The 24,705-nt window shown below is 36.2% G+C and overlaps 2 protein-coding genes across 3 annotated transcripts; one reads left to right on the top strand and one right to left on the bottom strand.

Annotated features, from left to right (window-relative positions):
• Positions 1-462: 462 nt before the first annotated feature.
• On the bottom strand, positions 463-5,070 carry LOC107601733 (zinc finger protein 883-like). Of its 2 annotated transcripts, none has more exons than XM_016294011.1 (5): positions 4,825-5,070; positions 3,644-3,851; positions 3,447-3,550; positions 3,274-3,358; positions 463-2,090 (listed from the first exon to the last, which is right to left on the bottom strand). In XM_016294011.1, the coding sequence occupies exons 1-5, from the start codon at positions 4,993-4,995 to the stop codon at positions 652-654; spliced, it is 2,007 nt and encodes a 668-aa protein (XP_016149497.1). In that variant the 5' UTR covers positions 4,996-5,070; the 3' UTR covers positions 463-651. The 2 variants fall into 2 exon arrangements, with proteins under 2 accessions (XP_016149497.1, XP_016149498.1); XM_016294012.1 differs by having other exon boundaries at positions 4,988-5,061.
• Positions 5,071-5,680: 610 nt separating this feature from the next.
• Positions 5,681-19,908, top strand: LOC107601694 (ATP-binding cassette sub-family G member 4-like). The gene is made up of 20 exons (XM_016293951.1): positions 5,681-5,808; positions 6,354-6,407; positions 7,395-7,497; positions 7,586-7,623; positions 7,734-7,785; positions 8,125-8,206; positions 8,442-8,519; positions 9,043-9,118; positions 9,272-9,385; positions 9,498-9,536; positions 9,645-9,764; positions 17,065-17,153; positions 17,760-17,892; positions 18,057-18,107; positions 18,201-18,346; positions 18,447-18,570; positions 18,653-18,767; positions 19,221-19,363; positions 19,706-19,804; positions 19,867-19,908. Exons 1-20 carry the CDS (start codon positions 5,725-5,727, stop codon positions 19,906-19,908), a joined length of 1,782 nt encoding a protein of 593 aa, XP_016149437.1. The 5' UTR covers positions 5,681-5,724.
• Positions 19,909-24,705: the final 4,797 nt, after the last annotated feature.

The raw sequence follows: 24,705 nt of genomic DNA, 5'->3' as shown, positions 1-24,705 counted from the left end.
ACACTGACCCAGCAAACCAATCACAGCACATTTAGTATATTTTAGAAGGCGGGCCTTCATTTGAAACAGGAGCTATTCAGATGGCCCTCACTGCAGAACACAAGATCCAGGGGGCGAGGTTGGATCCAGATCCAACTCCTCCCACCTTACATATACCTAAACCTACCCGTCTCCACCCCCTGATCCCTAAACCTACCCATCTCCACCCCCTAGATGTGAATCCAACCCTGCCCCCTGGATCGCCCCCTGGATCTTTGTTCTGTACTGGGACTGACTATTCGAGCCGTTCATGCCAGACTGGGGAGAGAGGTCTTGTAATAATGTAAAATATGTGAAAAATAATGTGTTTTTCGAACAACCTAGTATGAGAGCCTGTTCTAGTACACCCCCAAAACAAAATCAAGACTTTGTAAAAGAGCACAATAGGACCCCTTTAAAAATTATTTGGCCCAGGCCCAATTATTAATTGAATGAATGAAAATTTGATTAATACTTATCAAGCTTTCAAATCAAATGTAACACTGTCCTATTGTAAATATTTTTGTCTTAAAGACAAGAGAATCTTTATGACATCTGTCTGAAAGAAACGGCAAATATAAAGAAAATGGCACTGCAATTCAGTTCCCAGTATGCTTGAAGGCAACATCTTTTTCACAGAGGTATACATTTGTGATCATTGTAATTTCGACGGTATGCGTATTTCTTCCCGCATTTCTGGCACGTGTAGGGTTTCACGCCGGTATGGATTTGCAAATGCGCCTTCAGATGGCTGAGTTGTACAAACTTTTTCTCACACACCTCACAGCTGAACGGCCTCTCACCAGTGTGGACCCGCTCGTGTCGCCTTAAGTTTCCAGACAAGCGAAAGCACATTCCGCACGTTTCGCACTTGTGTGGCTTTTCACCGGAGTGAATGCGCATATGCAGTCTTAGACTGTGGGGAAGCCCGAATTGGCTTCCACAAACAGAACATGTGTAGGGTTTAGCTTTGGTATGAACAACCTCGTGCATTTTCAAACCAACTTTCTGAGTAAAAGTCTTATCACAGATGTCACACTTGAACGGTGTCACCCCCGAATGAAGTTTCTCATGTTCCTTCAGCGAATACATGCTGCTGTAGCTTTTCCCACAGGCTTTACACACGTACGGATCCTTTTCCGAATGGAGTCTCTGATGCATTCTGAGCATAGCGGTCGAACTGTAGCACTTTCCGCATTCATCACAAGGGAAAGATTTGCCATTCAGATTGGCTTTATCACTATGTGTGAGTAAGTGTTTCTGTAGGGCATAGTTAAAAACAAAGCTCTTCCCACATATTTCACACATAAATGACTTCAGAGCTCCATGTATTCCCATATGCCTCTTCAGAGATTTGCTCTGATAAAACTGCTTGGAACAGATTTCACAGACGTGCCGTTTCACACCGCTGTGCACAAGGAGATGCCTTCTGAGATTTGTAATGTGGCCAAACTTCTGCCCACATTCGTTGCATATATAGGGTTTCTCTCCTGTATGCACAAGCTGGTGCATTTCCATTTTCTTTTCGGTTTTGAAAGTCTTGTCACAGTGGCTGCATTTCCACGGTCTGTCTCTGGAATGAGTGATCAGATGGCTGGAGAGGTTGCCTGAGTGTGAAAAGTGCTTCCCGCAGGTCTCACAACTATACGGTTTTTCACCTGTATGGATCCTCTGGTGTGCCAGTAAACTTCCCTTTACGGTGAAGCCATGTCCACATGTGGAACAAAGAAATGGCTTGACTTCCAGATGGACACGTTCGTGCATCTTAAGATTTGCGAAGGCTTTCCCGCAAGTTTTACAGATTCCTTTCTCCTCTGTGTGATACAGTAGGTGTTTCCTTAATCCTTTTAAGTATTTAAACTTCTTTCCGCACTGCTCACAACTGTAAGGCCCTTTTAAATGTCCACATTTGTGCTGATCTAGTGAGCGTTTAAAGAGAAATTTCTTTCCGCACTCTTTACAGTCATATGGTTTTGTCTTCTCCTTTTTTTCGGATTTTGTACTTATTTGGTCTGCTTGTGTGTTTACTTCAGTTTTCTGGTCTTCAACAGAGGTGATGGTAGTGTATTCACCTGCAAAACATTAACAGGGCTCCAGTTACTGAAAGCTACAAGTATGTCTAGCTGGTTTAAAAAAGCCTACCACCTTTAAAATGTTTGGGGTCAGTAAGTTTTAAGGAAATTAATATTTTATGATCAAGAACACATTACATCAATCAGTAGTCACAGTAAAGACATTGACATTATTACAAAAGATTACGATTTCAATTAAATGCAGTTCATTTTAACTTTTTATTCATCAAAGAAAATATAATCATGGTTTTCACAAAAGTATTAAGCAGCACAACTGTTTTCAACATTGATAATAATAAAAAATGTTTCTTGAGCACCAATCAGCATATTAAAACACTTTACGAAGGACCATGTGTCACTGACTGGAGAAAATTCAGCTTTGCCGTAGAAAGTTATTAGAAAAGTACAGAAAAGTTATTTAATTATTATTATTATTTTTTTAAATCACAATATGGTTTTTATCGTGGATTGGATATGGATTTCTGATCAAATAAAGCATGAGCAATTTATTTGACAAACATTTAATAAATCTTACTACCTCAAACATTTTTTATTTAAGCCTAAATAGAAATATTTATATCAATAAAATTATTCATTAATTATATATAATTGTATTACGAGCACTTCCTGTGTTTATTTGCCTCTTTATGAAGAATCGCTTGTTGTATTCCCCAATTGTAAGTCGCTTTGGATAAAAACATCTGCTAAATGAATAAATGTAAATGTAAATTATACCAAATTTAATTAATAACTAGCTAGTGAACAGTTTTCTCATTTATGTTCATTAGCTAAAAGTAACTGTCTAGTTGATTTTAGTGAAATGAGAAAAAAATAGTAGTCTAGAAAAGTGATGGATAGGGAAAAGTGAGGCTATTTCAAAATATAGGATATAAAACAAATAAACACTGAGATACTTTGGGTGTTCGGTGGTCTAGAATTATTGTTTTAATGTTGATGTGGACCGCTGCCTGAAGAAATATGAAAACCATTGGTCTAGAGTCTAATATTTTATCATTTAATAATGCCAAACATATTGAAGTAAAGTTGAAATAAATAATCGCTTAATAATAGACAGATGAATTAATTAACATTCAATCAATTACTACCAATTGGTGGCTGACTAAATACTTTTTTGCCCCACTGTAGATAGTACACATAAATATCAAAGCTGTGCAGCACATACCTATAAAAAATGCTTGCACTGGGTTCTCTTGTCCACTACTTGATGATTCGGGACAAAATTTAGAAACGTGACCCTCCTCTGCACACTGAGAGAAAAAATTAAATCAGAACAAACGTTGTTGCCAGCATTTTAGCAAACAACACAGAGTTAAATCATTTCAACAATGAACTCACCTGCTGGCTTTTAACAGAATCTTGTGGTTGTATGTTTTCTTCAGGTAACGCAGTGAGCAAATTCGGTCTCTCCAGAGACACTGATGGAGCTACAGCTGCAGAATCTGAGAGGAGAATGAGAAATTCCTACAGTTAACATTGTAGTGGATTGAATATGACTTTATATATGACATTATAATATATGCAGGACATCTTACCAAGCACAACTTTGACAGTTTGATTGTTTTTTCTTTCTGTTTTTTTCACATGCTCCTTCACCAACTCTTTTACATTTATTACATCATCATGGTAACCTTTAAAACTCTTCAGCTGAGTTGGCTTAAGCGCAAAGCAATAACTGAAGACTTTGCATATTTTTTGAACAGCCACCTTGGTAAAGGTCTCCATCAAAGCTGTGAGCTTTGCCTGCAACAGATATTAAAGGCACAATATGTAATTTTCGCCGCTAGAGGGCGCATATTCAAAATAAACAAAGAGACAAAGGCATAGTTTTGCTGTGATTGAGTGTGGAATCATGGGAGTTGTGGTCTTCATCCCCACAGCCGATGCAATCCGATGGGACTCGGACAGAAATCATGTTCATGGATGAGCTAAAGATTTATTAACATAGTAGAATGAAGCAGGGTGAGGCTGAAAGCCGTCGAAGCGAAACGAGGCCACTGAATGAGTTTGAAACACGGCTCGAAAGCAGCAGAGCTTTTATTATGCCACAGTCGACCGCTTCCGCTCCTTCCGGTCGTGCGTATGTGGGGTAAAGCAGCGCTGTTTTATCATATTAGATACATTTGAAAGTTCTGTTATAATGCTACTCTGTGCAGTCGTCACCGGTCTATTAAAATGCACAACATATTAAAGCGTCTTTGGTGTTTCCACGTTTTCTACAAAACAAAACCGGAAATCGAGGGGTTATGACATCATTGGCAGGCGACACAATGGCACTATGGACACGGTCCGTGTCACTAGTTAAAATTGCTTATTTCTCTGGATTTAAACATTCTTCGAAACATTTGGGATAATGTAAGTACACAAGTCAGCAAAATATATAACACTGTTCTAGTGGTTTTTGGATATTTTAATAAAAAAATCTTACATATTGTGCCTTTAACTACTGATTAATTCATCTGGACAAAATGTTCAGTTTTCGAACTAGCAGGATGAAGCTGAACATTTCATTTAAAGAATGAAATATAGTTACTTATCACAGTGTTAAACACAAAAGTCTTGATTAATCATATAAAATGTAACCTAACCTTAAAATAAAAGACTGCACAAAGGAAAAACGTCAGGAACAGGCTGTCTGACAGATCACAACTGACAACAATCCCTTGTTGAGACTTAAATAACATGCAAAATACATGCAGAATAAAAATAAAGGTACCAGTCTGCGTTTCTTATTCATGTCCAATATCGCATCTCTGTCGCAACTAATGTCAGTGTGGAATGGACGACATTCACAGTCAAAAACATTTTGAATCTCGTCTCGAACTGTTTCAGTCATCAGCGTCATTATAGATATTGTTTGTTTGTGAAATAATTCATACTCCGCCATCGTGCTCAATGCTCATTCGACGACTGTAATTTCTGATATATAAAATGAGTGACTGAAGTGAGAACACAAACGATACCGCGATTACCGTGTGTTCATGTTAACTTCCGTCTCCAGAATAACCGCGTCTTCAAAATAGAAGTCTAAAAGCGTTTATTTTGTATTCTGCAATGTTTTTGTGATGGTCATAGCGACCTTTATTTTTAAATTCGGACTTTACGGAAATTATCCCCTCCCCGCAGGAAGAGGTGGAGTGCGAGCCGCGACACTAGCCTTCTGTGCCCGTCTCTGATCCTCAGACCGAGACGGACCAGGACCCCTGTGTTGTTCGGGCTCAGACCTGGACCTTCGTGGAATGAAGGATTTGAAGGCCGCTGAGCGCGGCTCCGCCTCCCTGAACTTCTCGACCACCACCTGTGAGCCCCACGAGCACTTTCTCCTCCGTGCCTTAGCAGCGGCGGGTCCTGAATCGCAGGAAGCAGATGGCTGCCCCTCTTTCCTCGAAAAAAGAGACAAACGAGAGTGGAGCTTTTTCAACAAAAAAAGCTCACAATGCACGCAAATTGCCCCCTCAAGGACATCGGTTACACGCGCAGAACAAAAAATAGTGCGGCTGGCTTGACCGTGCATTTTCAAAGCGCGGCTGGCTTGACCGCAGTAAATTATACTCAACCTGTAACAGTTGTGAATTACATTTGTCCCACTTCAATATTTTCTCCTTTACAATCATGAATGAGAAATGACTTTAATTTCAACGAGATCAGCACTAAATTACTTGGATCATCTTACAAAATGTCAGAAAAGACAAACCTACAGGTATGTTTTCATTCATTCGCTACTCAAAAGTGGAGTAAAAAAAGTAATTTTGAGAGAAATCAAAACCAAATCTAACTAATTTAACCGTATTTATTTTACATTCAATATATTTCGCCCACACTCGTAAACCTTGCAGTGCAGCTCCGTTAGTTATGCGATTAATACATAATTGATAGTTATTTTGGCTAAATAAAGTGGTTAATAGGAAGTTACATCTGAATCATCTTTACCCAAAACGTTTTAGTGTAATATTCTCGCATATGAAACCTCTCTATATGAATGGTGTTCTTTACTCCTCCCTCGTGTGAATAGGCATTATTGTCTTATCCACTGAAGCCAGGACACTGGGGCACTGGCTCATCAGTCTGTCCTGCTTCATGTTCTTGCACACTGCTCTCTGTTCCTCTGAAGACTGCAGTTAATTTCACTACAACTATGGCAGATGGACCTTATAAATACATTAGGGTCAGAATGTAATCCAAATGAACATATTAGTCGGTGTTATTTTTGTTAGTACTGATCTTTGCATAAAAAATATTTTACAGGATGCTGATGGCAAAGTCAGCAGGGTGATCCGTGTTGGCACCAGAAAAAGCCAGGTAAATTATCATATGCACATTCATTGTACATGGTCTATTAAAAAAAAAAAATCACATTCCATACATATTAATTAAAATTTTTTTTAATCTATTTTAATATATTTAAAATGTCTTCCTGTGACTGCAAAGCTGAATTTTCAGCAGCCATTTACTCCAGTCCTAAGGGTCACATGATCTTTACAGAAATCATTCTAATATGCTGGTACTAAAAAAATATCTCTTATTATTACCAATGTTGAAAACAGTTGTGCTGCTAAATGTTTTTCTGGAAATAGTCTTACGATTTCTTTTCAGCATTCTTTGACAATACTAAAAAAGGAAGAAAAAAGCATTTATTTAAAATAGAAATATTTTGCATTATAAATGTCTTAACTGGTTCTTTTGAGTAATTTCATGCATCCTTGCTAAATTAAGGTATTCATTCTTTAAAAAATGATCACTGATCCCAAACATTTAAACTGTAGTGTACATACAAATGAGATCATATAAGATATTGCTAAAATATCTAATCATATTCATCACCTGATAAATTGGAGAAATTTAAATGCACACGTTTCACAGTTTTTATGACTGCTTGTCATTGGAATCATCCATGTGTTTAAAATACCAGTGTGTCTTAATTACCTTCTCACGCTTTCTAAAATAAGTTTTTACTTTCCATTCTATAACTAAAGTCTAATAGACATTAATTATAATATGGAAAGTAAAAGTAAAAACAATGTCTATATATTTTTTGCCTCATCATCACTTAGTAGTACTAGAGTCACATAGGCAAATGTAGGTTTGTAAGTTTGATTGGGTGTGTCAGCGGTGGTGATGGCTTTGATAAGATTTCTGTCTTTGTTAGGGTGCGTACAAGATTGATTAGTTTTAGTAAAGAAACCAGTTGAAGCCCTAAACAAGAAGATTAGCCTTAAAGGACCATCATATTTTGTGGGAAATGGAATATTGTTGAAACTTTTTGTTACCTTTCTCCATTTTTTTCAGTTGGCTCGGATTCAGACAGACATTGTTGTAGAGAAACTCAAGGAGTTACACCCTGATGTTCATTTTGAAATAGGTAAGAGATCATTGTCGAATATGCAAAACAGTTGTTGTTTATTTGTAATTGAGTTTAGCAAGTATGATGTAGTTAATATTCGCTCTCCTTAAACTAAATTCCACTTCAATCTTGTCAGCAACAGGAGGTACAATTCTTGACACCGCTTTATCCAAAGTAAGTCCAAAAAAAATTAAAGTAGATTATTCAGTTAAATTATATTGATGTAATAATTAATTAGTTTTGTAAATGTTAATATATATATACTGTATATATTTGTGTTAAAGATTGGTGAAAAGAGTCTCTTCACAAAAGAACTGGAAAATGCTTTGGAAAAAATATCATTCATGTATACTTCGCACTGCGTACAGATTTGTTCATTGGTCTTTTGGTGCATTTGATGTTTCAGAGGTTTGCACTGCTACACTGGTGCTTATGTTTCAGTATGAATAATGCTGTTGTAATATTTGTGTCTCTATAGCAGGGTTCCTCAAATCTTACCCTGGAGGGCCAATGCGCTGCAGAGTTTAGCTCCAACCCTGATCAAACTCACCTACCTGTGATTTTCTAATGATCCTGAAGATGCTGATTAGTATACTCAGGTGTGTTTGATTAGGGTTAGAGCTAAACTCTGCAGGAAAGTGGATCTCGTGGGCCAGATTTGAGGATCCCTGCTCTATAGGGTGGACCTGTTCGTGCACTCTTTGAAAGACTTGCCAACTGTTCTTCCTGAAGGCTTCACTATCGGATCTGTGCTGAAGTAAATGAATCACAGTAGTGTCTCTGTGTTCGGAAGTGCTTATATGCCCCTCCACATCTAAAGAGTCTTTTATCTTAAAAGTAACTGACATGTCATGTTACAGATGAACTTCAGCCTAAATGTTCATAAATAATTATTAATGTGTATGGAAAAAAACTGATATAGTGTATTGCTCATCGCAAATCCTTTTTAATATGTGGTCAACATTATGATTGACATTTCCTTCTCTTCAAAGGCGTGAAAACCCCCACGATGCTGTTGTCTTGCACCCCAAACATAAAGGCAAATTTCTAGAATCTCTAGCCAACAAGAGGTAAAATTGGTGGCCAGTACAAAGAACTATATTTTAAGTATATTAAAGTTCACTACCATTTAAAACAAATTGATACTTTCATTCAGCCAGGACACATTCAATTGATCAAAAGTGATCATTTACATTTATAATGTTACAAAAGATTTGTTTCAAATAAATTCTGTTCTTTTGAGATTTCTGTTTATCAAACATTCAACATTGATATTATTAAGAAATGCTTCTTGAGCAGCAAATCAGCATATTAGAATAATTTCTGAAGAATCATGTGACACTGAAGACTGGAGTAATTGCTGCTGAAAATTCAGCTTTGCATATCAGAAATAAATAAAATTTTACAATGTATTCTTATAGAAAACAGTTATTTGAAATTGTAATAATATTTCACAATATTACTGTTTACTGTATTTTTATTCTAATAAAAGCAGTCTTGGTAAGCATAAAAGTGTGTTTTAGTATTTGTAAAGTAAATATTTGCAGGGTATGTGTTTTCTTGAAAAGTTAATAATATATTTTATATTTGAAGTGTTGTAGGTACCAGTTCTCTTCGCCGGGCCACACAACTAAAGAAAATATTTCCCCATCTGGAGTTTAAAGACATTGTATCTTTCAGTGCAGTGCTGTAGGTGTTTTTTTTTTGTTTTTTTTACTTTTCCTGTAATTGTACGTAGATACAGATAATAAGTAAATTATAATTTCAGTGTATTAACAAGCACTTGATGTTTTGAGGTTATACCTTAACAGTTGTGTTTCAGAGAGGTAATCTCAACACTCGTCTAAAGAAGCTGGATGAAAAGGATGGCTTTTCAGCCATAATTTTAGCAGCAGCAGGTCTTCGGAGAATGGACTGGGAGAATCGCATCAGCCAGGTACCTCTGTTGTACTTCAATGAACCTAAAATTCAAATACAATGCAAAACTAAAGATTATTGCATCATTTAATCGATTAATATTGACCTCTGTTGTTATCATCTTGCTTCAGATCCTTGGGCCTGATGACTGCATGCATGCAGTTGGACAGGTGGGTTCAACATTCAGTGTTGCTTTCGTCCAGATCTCCTACACAGCAGTGAGTGCATTTGTTCCATCCCATTGAACCTTACATACTGCTCTTGCTGTCTTGTTAAAGGGCGCTCAGGCAGTCGAAGTGAGAGCTCGAGACCAGGACATCCTGGAAATGGTGTCAGTATTAAATGACTCCGACACTGTATTGAAATGCATCGCGGAGAGAGCCTTTCTCAAACACCTGGTAGGCATCCTGCTCCACTGTAACACCCCTCACACCTGTTTCTGGATCAATGACATGATGCCATTTTTTGTTTTAATATTTGAATTAAATAATAATATATAAATACACTGTGGTTCCAAAGTTTGTTTTTGAAAGAAGTTACCTTATGCTAACCAAGGCTACATTTGTTTGATAAAAAAAATACAGTTAAAACAGTAATATTGTGAAATATTATTGCAATTTAAAATAAATGTTATTTATTTTCATATATTTTAAAATGTAGTTTATTCCTGTGATGGCAAAGCTAAATTTTCAGCATCATTACTCCAGTCTTCAGTGTCACATGATCCTTCAGAAATCATTCTAATATGCTGATTTGGTGATAAAGAAACATTTCTCATTATTATCAGTGTTGAAAACAGCTGTGCTGCTTAATATTTTTGTGGAATCTGTGATACATTTTTCCCCCCAATAATAGAAAGAACAGCATTTATGTGAAATGTGAATTTTTTTGTAACATTATAAATGGCTTTACTGTCACTTATGATCAATTTGATATGCTTTTGCTAAAATAAACCCACACTTTTAAACTGAAGTGTAAATATTTAATAATAATTGAAAGACTTAAAAAAAATTTTTTTTTTATTAAGATATCAGTTTTCACAGAAAACATTTCTTTGTATTTACTGGAGTTTTTTACTGCAGGTCAATTTGCAGTTACTACTTAAAACAGACTTGCAGTATGATACATAGTAATAATGTATAATTAATAATAATTATATTTGCTCTCATTTTAAGCCATGAACACGCAATCGTGCCTTTTAAAATGGTGTGTGTTGTATCTAAACACATGCTTATTTGAAACTTGAATTATTCTGGGTTGTATATTTTCTGGAGTTGCTTGAAGTATCATCTACAGTTTACACTGACTCTGGTTATATGCACACATGAATGTGTACAGCATAATAACCTGTGAACCACTACAAAACGTTTTTGTATGATTGAGTCAGCTGTTTGTTCCGTAGATGTAGATTTTGATAGTGGAATGTTTTTCATTCTATCTCAGACATTTGCCACTGATATATTTCGTGCATTTGTTAAATATTGTCATTGAATCTTTTAAATTGAATCTAACATCAGTGCCTGGAAATTCAAAATATCACCTCTGCAGATATCTTTGTGTAGTAGCTCTAGTCTGGTGAAGATGCCATTTGGAGTTTGTAAGCAGTGCCTGAGCCTTTTCATTCACTCAACTCAAAAGTCCTTGCTTTATTTATTTGGCTAAATGTATTTTAACACCCTCTTGTGCCTGCATTTGTATGATAAAACATGATCAAACTTAGCTAGTATTCTTTTATTTTGGTATTCTGAAACAGTTTTATTTTATTTATTTATTTTGGTTGGTTGTTTTACAGCCATAGTTTAACTCACCATGTTGAATCAATGTGAGCATATGCAAGATTCTTAGAATGTAACGAAATGATTGAATTCTATAAAATACATTCAGTTCTTCATTTTAGTTGAGTATGTAGATTTTGATAGTGGAATGTTTTTCATTCTATCTCAGACATTTGCCACTGATATATTTCGTGCATTTGTTAAATATTGTCATTGAATCTTTTAAATTGAATCTAACATCAGTGCCTGGAAATTCAAAATATCACCTCTGCAGATATCTTTGTGTAGTAGCTCTAGTCTGGTGAAGATGCCATTTGGAGTTTGTAAGCAGTGCCTGAGCCTTTTCATTCACTCAACTCAAAGTCCTTGCTTTATTTATTTGGCTAAATGTATTTTAACACCCTCTTGTGCCTGCATTTGTATGATAAAACATGATCAAACTTAGCTAGTATTCTTTTATTTTGGTATTCTGAAACAGTTTTATTTTATTTTATTTATTTATTTTGGTTGGTTGTTTTACAGCCATAGTTTAACTCACCATGTTGAATCAATGTGAGCATATGCAAGATTCTTCGAATGTAACGAAATGATTGAATTCTATAAAATACATTCAGTTCTTCATTTTAGTTGAGTTTTTTTTTTTTTTTGCCATTACAGAGTCAGGGGTGTAAACTCTGAATACTTGCTAGCATTGATATTGTTTGTCATTACTTTGAAATAAGGCATCTACATTTACATAAAACAGCACATTTTGTAAGTTTGGAGGTTTTAAGAGCAGAGTTATTTGGTTATACGAACTGTATTTTCCAGTCCCAAATAAATCAAGCAGTATAGATGCAATCGTGGTTTTGACTTTTTTTTCTCTGTTTTATACAGTTTGCCCTAGACAGTAAAATCCCACTAGGTGTCACTAAGTTAAGACCTTACATGTGATGGTATTGGGGATAGTAAATAAAGGAGTAAATCATTATTACATTATCAGGTAGGGCAGGTTTATTGAGTTGAGCATTGTATATTACTGCTTGTGTGTAGACAAGACAAGTTAATGCGAAGAGAAGATGAGTCTGAATACTTGCTAGCATTGATATTGTTTGTCATTACTTTGAAATAAGGCATCTACATTTACATAAAACAGCACATTTTGTAAGTTTGGAGGTTTTAAGAGCAGAGTTATTTGGTTATACGAACTGTATTTTCCAGTCCCAAATAAATCAAGCAGTATAGATGCAATCGTGGTTTTGACTTTTTTTCTCTGTTTTATACAGTTTGCCCTAGACAGTAAAATCCCACTAGGTGTCACTAAGTTAAGACCTTACATGTGATGGTATTGGGGATAGTAAATAAAGGAGTAAATCATTATTTATCAGGTAGGGCAGGTTTATTGAGTTGAGCATTGTATATTACTGCTTGTGTGTAGACAAGACAAGTTAATGCGAAGAGAAGATGAATTAAGCAGAGAAATGAGAATGAAGGCTTAATAATGGCCTTGATTGAGATCAGAAAATATCAGAGAAGATATGTTCTTGTTTTTCATTTACTGTATGAAGATGTGTTGAAAGAATTTGGGAAGATTCAATGACCTCAAAGAGGAATAAAATATAGATCAAATAAATATGCGCACCACACACGTATAACAAAATCTAGCTAAAATCACCCAAACAACACAAACAAGAAAATTAAATATTTTCTATTAAAGTTTTTTTCTTGGACCTGGCAACCCTGCTCTGAACTCTTAACATAAAAAATAAATTTTTAAAGATTTATTATCAGTTTTATTTATTACAGATACATTTCCAGATTGATGTTTCATATATATACATATCACTTACAGGTACCAGGTGACATGTAGACAGTGCAGGACTCACAGATGTCAAGCTTAGACTCGTCCAGATGTGTTCTTGTTCTGAGGGTGAACTCGCTTTATTAGTGTGTGGCTTCTTCTGGCAACCAGTTGTGGCATGTTGCCATCGCGTCCACTCATTTTCATAGGAAATGACAAACCACGCTGTCCACAGAAGTCTATAATCTCATACCTGCTTTAATGAATAAACATGCATTTCAAAAACACGTACATACAGTGGGTACGGAAAGTATTCAGACCCCCTTAAATTTTTCACTCTTTGTTATATTGCAGCCATTTGCTAAAATAATTTAAGTTAATTTTTTTTCCTCATTAATGTACACACAGCACCCCATATTGATAGAAAAATTTATTACAGATACATTTCCAGATTGATGTTTCATATATATACATATCACTTACAGGTACCAGGTGACATGTAGACAGTGCAGGACTCACAGATGTCAAGCTTAGACTCGTCCAGATGTGTTCTTGTTCTGAGGGTGAACTCGCTTTATTAGTGTGTGGCTTCTTCTGGCAACCAGTTGTGGCATGTTGCCATCGCGTCCACTCATTTTCATAGGAAATTACATACCACGCTGTCCACAGAAGTCTATAATCTCATACCTGTTTTAATGAATAAACATGCATTTTAAAAACACGTACATATTTGGGCGACACTCACATTTTTATATAATTTTTTTTAAATGTATAAAACATAATCTAAACATTTAATAAATGATCAACTAAGAACTATATAATGCTATCATATAATAATGATCGAAAGTAGAAAAATACAAATAATTCTCAGCAGTAACATAACTTTAAAATTCTTGTTTTATCATCTGTGAGACTTATAACCATAGCACTGCGTCTGATAATGTATTTGATATATTTATGGTATCCTTCTTTTATCCTATTATATTTTAATCATATTACTATTTTATGCAATGCCAAATTACTATACTAGTGTCTTAAGAGGGCTTGATAACCTCAGTTAGGTTTTCTTTATTATTTAATACAAGTAATAATGTTAAATATATATCTTTTTTTTTTTATATGTATGTGGTCTGTAATATATGTGCATGGTATGAAGAGAGATAAAACTACTAATTCTTGTAGATTAGCCTACATACATAGCATAAAGACAACAAAGCCAAATCTCTTGATTCTCTATTGTAACGGGGCTGACAAGACGTGAGACATGTGGATCCATCTGCAGGCTTTATTAAAGAGACGTGGTTAACAGGCAGGGTCAAACAATGGCAAACAGGTATATGGCGGACAAAACACAAGAATAGTCCCAGGGCTAGTGTTGGTCACCGATAAGCAGACAGAATCACAGGGGCGAGACAAGAGGGAGAAATCCAAAAAAAACAGGCAAAGATCAAAAACCGCAAAAACAGGCAAGGCAAGACAAGGAAAACACGGCGACTCGGAACGGGGTACAGGCTAAACAATACTCAGCAGAGAAATGTGGTTAGAGTGGGTGTTATATAGTGAGTGAGGTGATTAGAAACAGCTGTGTGCAATCAGTGCAGTGTGCAAATCGTGCAAAGAATGATGGGATATGTAGTCCGGGGTGCTATGCAACAGTTTGTGTTGTGCGAGAGTCAATGAAATGGAAAGGGTGACCTCTGGTGGTGAATAAACAGAAGTCCATGGACTGAATTCGTGACATCTATAGTGGCCTGTTAAATTTTTCTTTTTTGTGTGCAATAATTTTATTAACCCTTGAAAGGGCAGGCACAAAATAATACATTACTGTTTTCTAATAAATTAGAGCTTCTTTAATACAATTTCATATCTTTTAGAATTCGTTGTTTTTTCCATAATAATAATAATATATTTACCATTCAAAGGGTTAATACAAAGAAATGTTCACAAAATTAGTGAATACACACTAAATACTATTTTCACAATCCAAATTCCAATTTTCTGATACAAACTGTATGTAGCATGTTTATGGATGTGTGTTATGTAACACATGTATATCACAGGAGTGGTGATCATTTGTTCTACCCATATGTCTGTGAGGAATTCTGATTATGTTTCACTGGTTACAATACATTCCAACAAGATTTCCATTGTGCGGTCTGTCTCCACACAGCAGCACAATCTACTAATTCTCATGTGAACACTAGCGCGATCCCCTCCTAGCTAGTGTTCTCTGTGGGACTGAGCCTGTGATGTCTCTCTCTGACCTGGCTATTCACATTCTCTGATTTCGTTCTTCCTTTTGGCTCCAAACTCCAGGGTCTTACATCTAGCCAGCCAATTCAATGTATCAGTACAATGCGGTCTCTCTGAGGAAACCAAATCCCAGCCTTTTAGAAGAGCTCCAAATTCAAAACCAGATCAATTTGACAGAGTAGGGGCCTCTCCTGAATGAGCAGAAAGTGTAAAGAGGTTTGTGTTTCAAGGGGAAAGTATAGGAAGATGCTCCCACTGAAGATTTCTCATTTTGAATGTATAGTAATGTAGCCTACCATATGATGACTCATGGCATTTCTTTACTAGAAGACAAAGTGAAGTTTGTCATTCTCATTTAACTCAACGGTCCTAAATAGTGCATGACTTGTAGTTTTGACCTCATTAATTTGAAACAGACCTTAAGGTGGGGGTCTTGTTATTATAAGACATTATCATAATCATAAGACACCATCAACAGAAGTGGCAAAAAACAAACAAACAAGAAGGTATACAGTACGTGCTACGTTTCTGTTTTATTAAATTAGTTTTTTAAGACAATTTTGTATTTATAAAAAGTTATTTATAAAATGATTTGTTAAAATACACAAAAATACATTTTATACAAATGTTTTAATTATACAGAATAGGCTAGATAAATAAAAAAAATGAAACACCATTTTCATAAAAATATATTTTTTTACAAAAAAAACTTTAAAGAAAAGAGACAAAAGGTTTATAATGCAGCTGGTAAAACTCTAGGGTATATAAAGTGGAGCCGGAAACCAGACAGAATGAAGGAGAAAGTTAAAAATAGAGAAAATTGACAAGTCAGAGGTCCTCCATGAATAATTGTGCACAAATTAACAAAGCACAACTCAGAAATTTAGACCAGATCAGAATAGCAGAGAAATCCAATCTTAGAAATAAAATGGAGCCTAAATGATGGTTACTGTGTGTATAATAGACTATTTATCTCGTGATTGTACAAATCAAATAGGAAATTAAAGCATGTCTTGGCTAGATGCACGCGTAGAGTAGCAACTTTTGTTCATGTACAAAGTGGAATACAGTAAGCAATTTTATTTGAGCAGTTTAGCATTCAGAAGAAGATTAAAATCCCATTAGAATGAGTACCAAGACTAATGGAGGCCTTTTTGCTTTTCTCTCAGACATTTAGATCTATTGATTTGCAGGTAACGTCTTGAATGCTGGTATCTCATACTGATCACTTTTGTCTTTATCTGATGAATCTGACTCATGCACTGTCTGGTCATGCACTGTCTAGTCAAATCTAGCCCGAAGATAGCAGATGGTTCTTTGATTTATTGGTGAAAACATGCCAGTGTTGAAGTTTCTACTATTTTACAGCCTTCATTGGCCAACAGGACTTTCATTTTTCCAGTGCCATCACTACAAGTAGTTTAAATTAGATGAGATCACATCTGACATCACTGGGGAGAACAACATTTTTGAATTCGAAATTGGCTGCAAATGCTCATCCAAATGCTTGGCCTTTGGTATTTATGCTGACTACTCTAATGATAAACAGATACAGAATTGAATATATTTGTAAATATGATAAATGCCAATGTAAAAGTGATCAATTTCATTTGCACTCCCTATCTTTCCACTGTCCTCATGTTTCTATTGTGGCCAAAAGGAAAAGCGCCACCAATGATGATAAAAGGGCAGTCATTAAACAACCTCTAAACATTCAGTGGACATGTATGGGAATAAAGTCAAAGGGTAAAGGAGAGGGCTTTCCTGTGATTTGACTGTGAGAACAGAGTTTTTGCTCTAATAGGCTGATAATTAAGGCACCTTGCTTTGAAATGCTGTAAGTCAGGCTTTGACAATCCTGCGATTTAACATTTTTTTATTTTTTTTTAGAATTACTATATCAGTGAGAATTACTGTATCAATGAGATCTTTCGTTCTTATGTGGTGGGTGAAAGACATCTTGGTGGACTCATAGAAAGGTAAATGAGCAGACTTTAGCCACTGTATTTAAAAGTATTGGAACCTATTTCTGTCATCGCCTTTATCACTTTATCGCTTTCTCACATTTCTTAGCTTTGGAGAAAATAAGTAGTACAGTCATGAGGTTCACGGATTAAACCATACTTCTCATTTGAAGGGATTAACTACAAGTGGACCGTTTGTTCCAAAGGAGAACCATATGACGCCAAGCATATATATTTTTTCTTCGCAGGTTATAAGGCCTTACTCAAGTGTCTATCAGGGAAGTTTTACAGTCGGGAGTTCATTGGCATTATGGGCCCCTCTGGGGCTGGAAAGTCCACTTTGATGAACATCCTGGCGGGATACAGGTGAGGGTACAGTATGTGCAAAAGTGATCTGAACAAAAATAGTGAGAAAGCATGCTATACTTTTCTTTCCATCTGTTTGTATCATTGGTAAACTTTTGTTTATATTATTGGTAAACATTTTTTTTATTTAATTGTAAAAAATTGCTAATAAATACATTTATTTCTAAATAAAATAAATTAAAAAATTAAATTAAATTAAATCCAATCTTGAAAGTTTTCATACATATCCATTGCTGGTTGTCTTGTGTGTTACAGGGAAACAGGAATGACTGGAGAGATCCTGGTAAATGGAAAGCTCCGAGACCTCCGAACCTTTCGTAAAATGTCCTGTTACATTATGCAAGAGGACAAATTGCTGCCCCACTTGACTGTTCAAGAAGCAATGATGGTGAGTCTGCAGTTTGAATGGTGTAGTAAAGGATGCCCCCTACTGCTGGTTTGGTGCTAATGCTCATATAACAATCACTTCTAAATGCTTAGTCACATGCAGAAAAAAACGTAATTTCTAACAAGGAACACACTGAACTGAATGATTTCTGCACTGTTTTCTAGGTATCAGCCAACCTGAAGCTCAATAAAGACAAAGAGGTGAAAAAAGAGCTGGTAGGTAAAGCTCATCACCCCATTCAGACTTGCCCCAAATGTGTTTCCCTCTGAAATGTCACCTCCTTTCTGTGTGTTTATATTGGCATGCAGATAAAAGAAATTCTGACAGCCCTGGGACTGCATGAGTGTGTCCACACTCGTACTGTGTCTCTCTCTGGGGGGCAGAGTAGGAGGTTGGCTATTGCCCTTGAACTAGTAAACAACCCCCCAGTCATGTTTTTTGATGAGCCCACCAGGTAATAATGTTATCGTATTTAGACACAAATAAAACAGCATTATTTAGATGCTTGTAGCATTAAAATATACTGTATATTTTCTGTTGTTTTTTTATTTCAGTGGTTTGGATAGTGCATCCTGTTTCCAGGTAGTGTCATTGATGAAGTCTCTGGCACAAGGAGGGCGAGCTATCATTTGCACTATTCACCAGCCCAGTGCCAAACTATTTGAGATGTTTGATAAGGTACAAAGACATGTGCAAATCTTTTTGGAAATCTTCAGATCATTTCAGTCATCATTTGATTCCTTCTGGGTCTCCTTCACAGCTGTATATTTTAAGCCAAGGCCAGTGCATATACAAGGGAAGTGTCCCATACCTCATCCCTTATTTGAGAGGACTGGGTCTTCACTGTCCCACATACCACAATCCTGCAGATTTCAGTAAGTTGTGTTTTATACAGTAAATACTAATACTTACATATTCATATATTGGGGCAGTAAGTTATTTTCAAAGTAATTAATACTGTTATTCATCAAGGATGGTATTAATTGATCAAAAGTGACAGTACTATTTTTTTTTTACTTTAATGCAAAAGATTTCTGTTTCAAATAAATGCTGTTCTTTTAAACATTTTCTATTTATCAAAGGATCCTGAACATTTTTTATTACAGTTTCTTTAAAAAAAAAAGCAGCAACTGTTTTCAACATTGATATTAACATTAATATAGAACATATTTTAAATTGTAATAAGATTTCACATTATTACTGTTTTTAATGTGATTTTGAAAAAAAGAAGAACTGTCTATATACATTACAAAAAAAATCAATAACCAATAATCAATTTGGCACCAATATATCATGCATCATACATTTCTCCTCTGTTTTGTGTTTAGTCATTGAAGTAGCGTCAGGAGAGTACGGGGACTTGAACCCAGTGTTGTTTGAGGCTGTTCAGGGTGGCATGTGTGCTTTGGAGCAAAAGTGCAACTGTATCGACAAAACCACAGTAACCCCATGCACTGCAAAATGTGTCAAAGTGAGTGATGCTGTGGATAACATCTGAAATGCTTACTTGCATAAATTGTGGTCAGGATGTTTGCTAGACGAACTGATCCACTGTGTTCAAAAGCCTCCTTCAGCTCAAAATATACTGATGTAACTGTCTTAGTCTTTTGATGACAGCTGACTGCCAAAGACATGATTATATAAAAGATAATTACAAGCCTGTACTTGGAACAAGAGTACATGTAGTGTCACTGACACCTGCTTTAAATAGTGATGGCTGTCTGGGGCAGATGGTTCATGCTTTAACATAATCTTTTATATTTATTTAATTTTTCTAATGACTCATTTTGCTTTCCTGCACTTGCTTTTACAGGATTCAGGGCATGTTGAGAGCCATACTTTTGCAACAAGCTCTCTGACTCAGTTCTGCATTCTCTTCAAGAGAACATTTATTACAGTATGCAGAGACCAGGTACACTGTTGTTTCATTTAGTTGATATCTGGTATCTCAGTCCTAAACTTTCCTAATTTCAGTTTTGTGACACAATACTGCATTACGAAGACAAATCAGAGTAACTATAACATAAGGTATATAACAAAAGTAACATAAGGGCCTCCTTATGAACACTACGGATTTTTCTCACATTCACAAAGTTATGGATCCTGAGGCTAAGGTTTGTGCCTTTACTTCCACTATCATATCTATCCTGGATAAAACAGTTCCATTAAAGAAAGTCTCTATCACAAACACAGATAAGCCTTGGATGACTGTTCAAATTAAAGATCCGTTAAAAGATAGGCAGTGTGCTTTTTGTTCTGGCGATAAAACCTCTTATAAGAAGTTAAAATCAATCATTGCCAAAAAAATCAAGAACGCAAAGAAACAATATTACCAGCATGAGGTGGAGGAACTGCAATGCTCCAAGCCAAAACAATGGTTTAAGTCAATGAAGAATTTAATGGGGATGGAAGGAGATAAGAGTGACATGGTGTCTCAGGATCAAAACATCATGCAACGTGAATGTGACACTCTGGCTAGGCACTTTGCTTCTGTGCTTATGCAACTTGCAGGTAACATAGAAGTTACCTGCAAGTTGTCAAATTGTAGTGTACCTCCTCTGAGTATTGGACAAGTTAAGACTAGACTTAAAGTGAATGCAGCCAAGGCTGCTGGTCCCGACTGCATTCCTCCTTGGGTGCTAAAGACTTTTCATGAAGAGTTGGCACCGGTGTTATGTGACATCTTCAATACATGCATTCAGCATAAAATTTTTCCAAAACAATGGAAGGAGGCTATAGTCAAAGCTGTTCCTAAAAAAGCAAAGCCTGGTCTTCCTTGTGATGTTTTGGTACAAGTATATTTGACTTTTATATGGCCAGTTCTCGAATATGCTAGTCCAGTATGGGGTGGACCACCTTTAAATTGCTTGGAGTTCAAATATCCTCTGACTTGTCATGGGATGCCCACATTAAGTACATTATTTCAAAGGTGCGCCCCAGAATATACTATCTTTGCGCTGCAAAAAAAAAGCGGGTCTTCCTTGTGATGTTTTGGTACAAGTATATTTGACTTTTATATGGCCAGTTCTCGAATATGCTAGTCCAGTATGGGGTGGATACCTAAAGGTCTCTCTGAGGAGTTAGAGAGGATCCAAAAGCGATGCTGTCGGTTAATAGGCACTCCGACTTCAACTCTCCCAACACTGAGTGAGAGGCGTGAGGAAGCCACCATATGTATGCTTACTAAAATACTCAAGGACAGTTCATCACCATTGCATTGTTTCCTGCCTATGGCTCCAACACCTACTTATTCTCTTCGGCGGCACAAGACATTTGTTGTACCCAGGAGTAAAACCAAACGTCATGAACTCTCCTTTATTCCCCATGCTCTAAATGTGTTGTATGGATAACTTACAGGTCCTTGATTAGGATGCCTTTTCTGTGAATCTGTGTTATTCATATATACAGTGGGTACGGAAAGTATTCAGACCCCCTTAAATTTTTCACTCTTTGTTATATTGCAGCCATTTGCTAAAATCATTTAAGTTATTTTTTTTTCCTCATTAATGTACACACAGCACCCCATATTGACAGAAAAACACAGAATTGTTGACATTTTTGGAGATTTATTAAAAAATAAAAACTGAAATATCACATGGTCCTAAGTATTCAGACCCTTTGCTCAGTATTTAGTAGAAGCACCCTTTTGATCTAATACAGCCATGAGTCTTTTTGGGAAAGATGCAACAAGTTTTTCACACCTGGATTTGGGGATCCTCTGCCATTCCTCCTTGCAGATCCTCTCCAGTTCTGTCAGGTTGGATGGTAAACGTTGGTGGACAGCCATTTTTAGGTCTCTCCAGAGATGCTCAATTGGGTTTAAGTCAGGGCTCTGCTATTTTTGCCTAGAGATTTTATGTAACTACCTGGTGCTAAAATGTATGTATTAAAACAAAGTTATAATTTTTTAGACCAACAAACTTTCATACTATGTATATCAGTAGTGTATTGCTAAAACATGTCTTACTGCCAAACGTACCTAGTGTGTTTAGAAATAAAATTATGAAATCCATCAGAAGTGCAGTTGCAACTGCAATCTTCTTGAGTGTAGTATTCATAGTGGTTCATATGAGGACATAGAACAATAAAAAAATGCTTTATAATTTATGTTCCCCCTTACAACAAATAACAATGAAGCCATCAGGCAGTACCTTTTAGAAAAAAAAATTGTATTTTTTTTTTTACATTTGACTAATTCTGACTCACTGAACTAAACCTGAAGAATAGCATGTGCAAAAGAAACTAAAGCAGCCCCACCTGTATGCTTCATCAAAGAACCTTTCTAAGAATTATTTTGAATAATCCAGAATCCCTTGGAGCTGCAAAGAGCTTACAGTGGTTGAAGCATTCATCATCCTCCAGGAACCCCTATACAGCTCCACATAAAGAACTTGTTGGACTTGATACTGAAAACTGTAGGTGAGTCAGTTTGATCAGGGCAGTCCAAAGTAAAACAGCTTGTATCCAGCATTAAGTAAAATTGTGTAAATTAAATGAAAGGTGGGCCTATAAAATTGTGAAATGCAGAATGATTTTGCTGTCTGAATACACCATATTAACTGATGACAGTTTCAGACTTAAAACCCAAGCAGCACAGAAGAAAGCGTGTCTTTTGTAGATTTAAAGCTGCTGGTAGGATAACTTTACAAAGTCATTGTGCAAATACATCAATGCTAAAGCAGCATATGAGACTTCACGATGTCTATTTTATAGCTTTTATTTAGTCATGTGGCTTTCGCGTCGTAAAAAAGAAGAGCAAAGTTGAAATCTGTGTATGTGGGCGGTACTACGACTGACTAGCAGGAAGCACGGAGCGGTACGCTCTCATCATCCTGCCGCAGAATGGACGCTTTCCTCGGCTGTGATCCGAATGTCAGAACGCTGGTAGAGTCCTGGGAAAGTCAATGAAGAATTCACCTTATATAGAGCCTCTAGATTAGGTAAAGATCTACAGCAATTACCAGCATCTTAATTGTTACGTCTGGTTTCTCATGTGAATAAGAGTAGTCGCTATGTTGCTGATTCAGTGACTAACGGTTGTTTATACATATTGAAATGAAACGCACGCCATGACCCTTCTAAAACCATAGAGCTGAGTTTGCGTCGAATTCCAGAACAGAACTATAAGGAATCTTTCATTTACGCTTGAGTATGCATGTCAGGCACGTTCACATTTATAGACAAACTGTTTGACCTGTATATGTTAAAAAATTGCATATGGATATGGAATTTTTTATAGACAAGGAAATTGCGAGCAAGAGCTATTCAAGTCAGATGAAAAACAAAACAAAAACAAATAACATGCTTGTAATGAGTTTTGAATTTACTGTACTATTTTTAGAGAGTGGCAGCTGTACTACTCAATGGTTGGCGTGGTGATTGAACACAGTACGCGGAAAAGCAATATACCTTAACATACAGTAGTTGTTTTATTTTAAAAGAGAAAACCTACAGTAGTAAATGGGTTTAAAGGGCTACAGTTGTATTTACAGCACTTTATGGTATCAGCTAAGCTTTCTTTCAGCTTGTGACTTTAAAAAAGGGCCCCAATAAATCTTAATATTATTTTTATTTAGTTGTATTAACATAATCTTAATTAAAATGCTTTAAAAACACTTAAAATAAAGATGTACAACATTCAACTGATGTCAAATTTTTTTTTTTTTTTATTACAACAGAAGTTGACAGCCACTGGTCTAAACTGGTCGCTGGATGAATTATGTTGTAAATTACTTAATGAAAATGAGTTTCCAGTGTTGGTTTAGGTACAGGTGTGGTGACAGCCAGGTCACACCTTCATAGTGTCTTGCTCATAGTCATCGTCACATTCGCAAGAGGGAAAACATTTTCTGTTGTGTATTAAACGCAGATGAAGACCAATCACTTGACCTTCTTGATTAATCATCAATATTAACTTGACTGATGAATTTCAGCTAATCCTGCATATGCTAAGAATAGTTTTTTAAATATATGTACAGGTGCATCTCAATAAATTAGAATGTCGTGGAAAAGTTCATTATTTCAGTAATTCAACTCAAATTGTGAAACTCGTGTATTAGTCTGGAGGAAGGGTGGAGAAGCTCATAGCAAGTTGCTTGAAGTCCTGATTGAAGAGGATTTGGGGTGCAATGTCATCTGCTGGTGTTGGTCCATTGTGTTTTTTTGAAAACCAACGTTACTGCACTTGTTTACCAATAAATTTTGGAGCACTTCATGCTTCCTTCTGCTGACCAGCTTTTTGAAGATGCTGATTTCATTCTCCAGCAGGATTTGGCACCTGCCCACACTGCTAAAAGCACCAAAAGTTGGTTAAATGACCATGGTGTTGGTGTGCTTGACTGGCCAGCAAACTCACCAGACCTGAACCCCATAGAGAATCTATGGGGTATTGTCAAGAGGAAAATGAGAAACAAGAGACCAAAAAATGCAGATGAGCTGAAGGCCACTGTCAAAGAAACCTGGGCTTCCATACCACCTCAGCAGTGCCACAAACTGATCACCTCCATGCCACGCCGAATTGAGGCAGTAATTAAAGCAAAAGGAGCCCCTACCAAGTATTGAGTACATGTACAGTAAATGAATATACTTTCCAGAAGGCCAACAATTCACTAAAATTGTTTTTTTATTGGTCTTATAAAGTATTTTAATTTGTTGAGATAGTGAATTGGTGGGTTTTTGTTAAATGTGAGCCAAAATCATCACAATTAAAAGAACCAAAGACTTAAACTACTTCAGTCTGTGTGCATTGAATTTATTTAATACATGAGTTTCACAATTTGAGTTGAATTACTGAAATAAATGAACTTTTCCACG

This window comes from Sinocyclocheilus grahami, unplaced genomic scaffold (assembly GCF_001515645.1).
Source record: "Sinocyclocheilus grahami isolate Dianchi unplaced genomic scaffold, SAMN03320097.WGS_v1.1 scaffold311.1, whole genome shotgun sequence".
Taxonomy (NCBI): Eukaryota; Metazoa; Chordata; class Actinopteri; order Cypriniformes; family Cyprinidae; genus Sinocyclocheilus; species Sinocyclocheilus grahami.
Note: the sequence above shows the minus strand (reverse complement) of the source record. Positions and strands in the feature narration are given on the sequence as shown.

Excerpts from the sequence above, each read along its gene's own strand:
- LOC107601733 (XM_016294011.1), bottom strand. The coding sequence starts at position 4,995 with ATGGCGGAGTATGAATTATTTCACAAACAAACAATATCTATAATGACG. Across the intron at positions 3,551-3,643 it reads AACTGTCAAAGTTGTGCTTG|ATTCTGCAGCTGTAGCTCCA; the intron begins GTAAGATGTCCT and ends TTCTCCTCTCAG. Across the intron at positions 2,091-3,273 it reads AGTGCAAGCATTTTTTATAG|GTGAATACACTACCATCACC; the intron begins GTATGTGCTGCA and ends AATGTTTTGCAG.
- LOC107601694 (XM_016293951.1), top strand. The coding sequence starts at position 5,725 with ATGAGAAATGACTTTAATTTCAACGAGATCAGCACTAAATTACTTGGA. Across the intron at positions 9,119-9,271 it reads ATCTGGAGTTTAAAGACATT|AGAGGTAATCTCAACACTCG; the intron begins GTATCTTTCAGT and ends GTTGTGTTTCAG. Across the intron at positions 9,765-17,064 it reads GAGCCTTTCTCAAACACCTG|AATTACTATATCAGTGAGAA; the intron begins GTAGGCATCCTG and ends ATTTTTTTTTAG.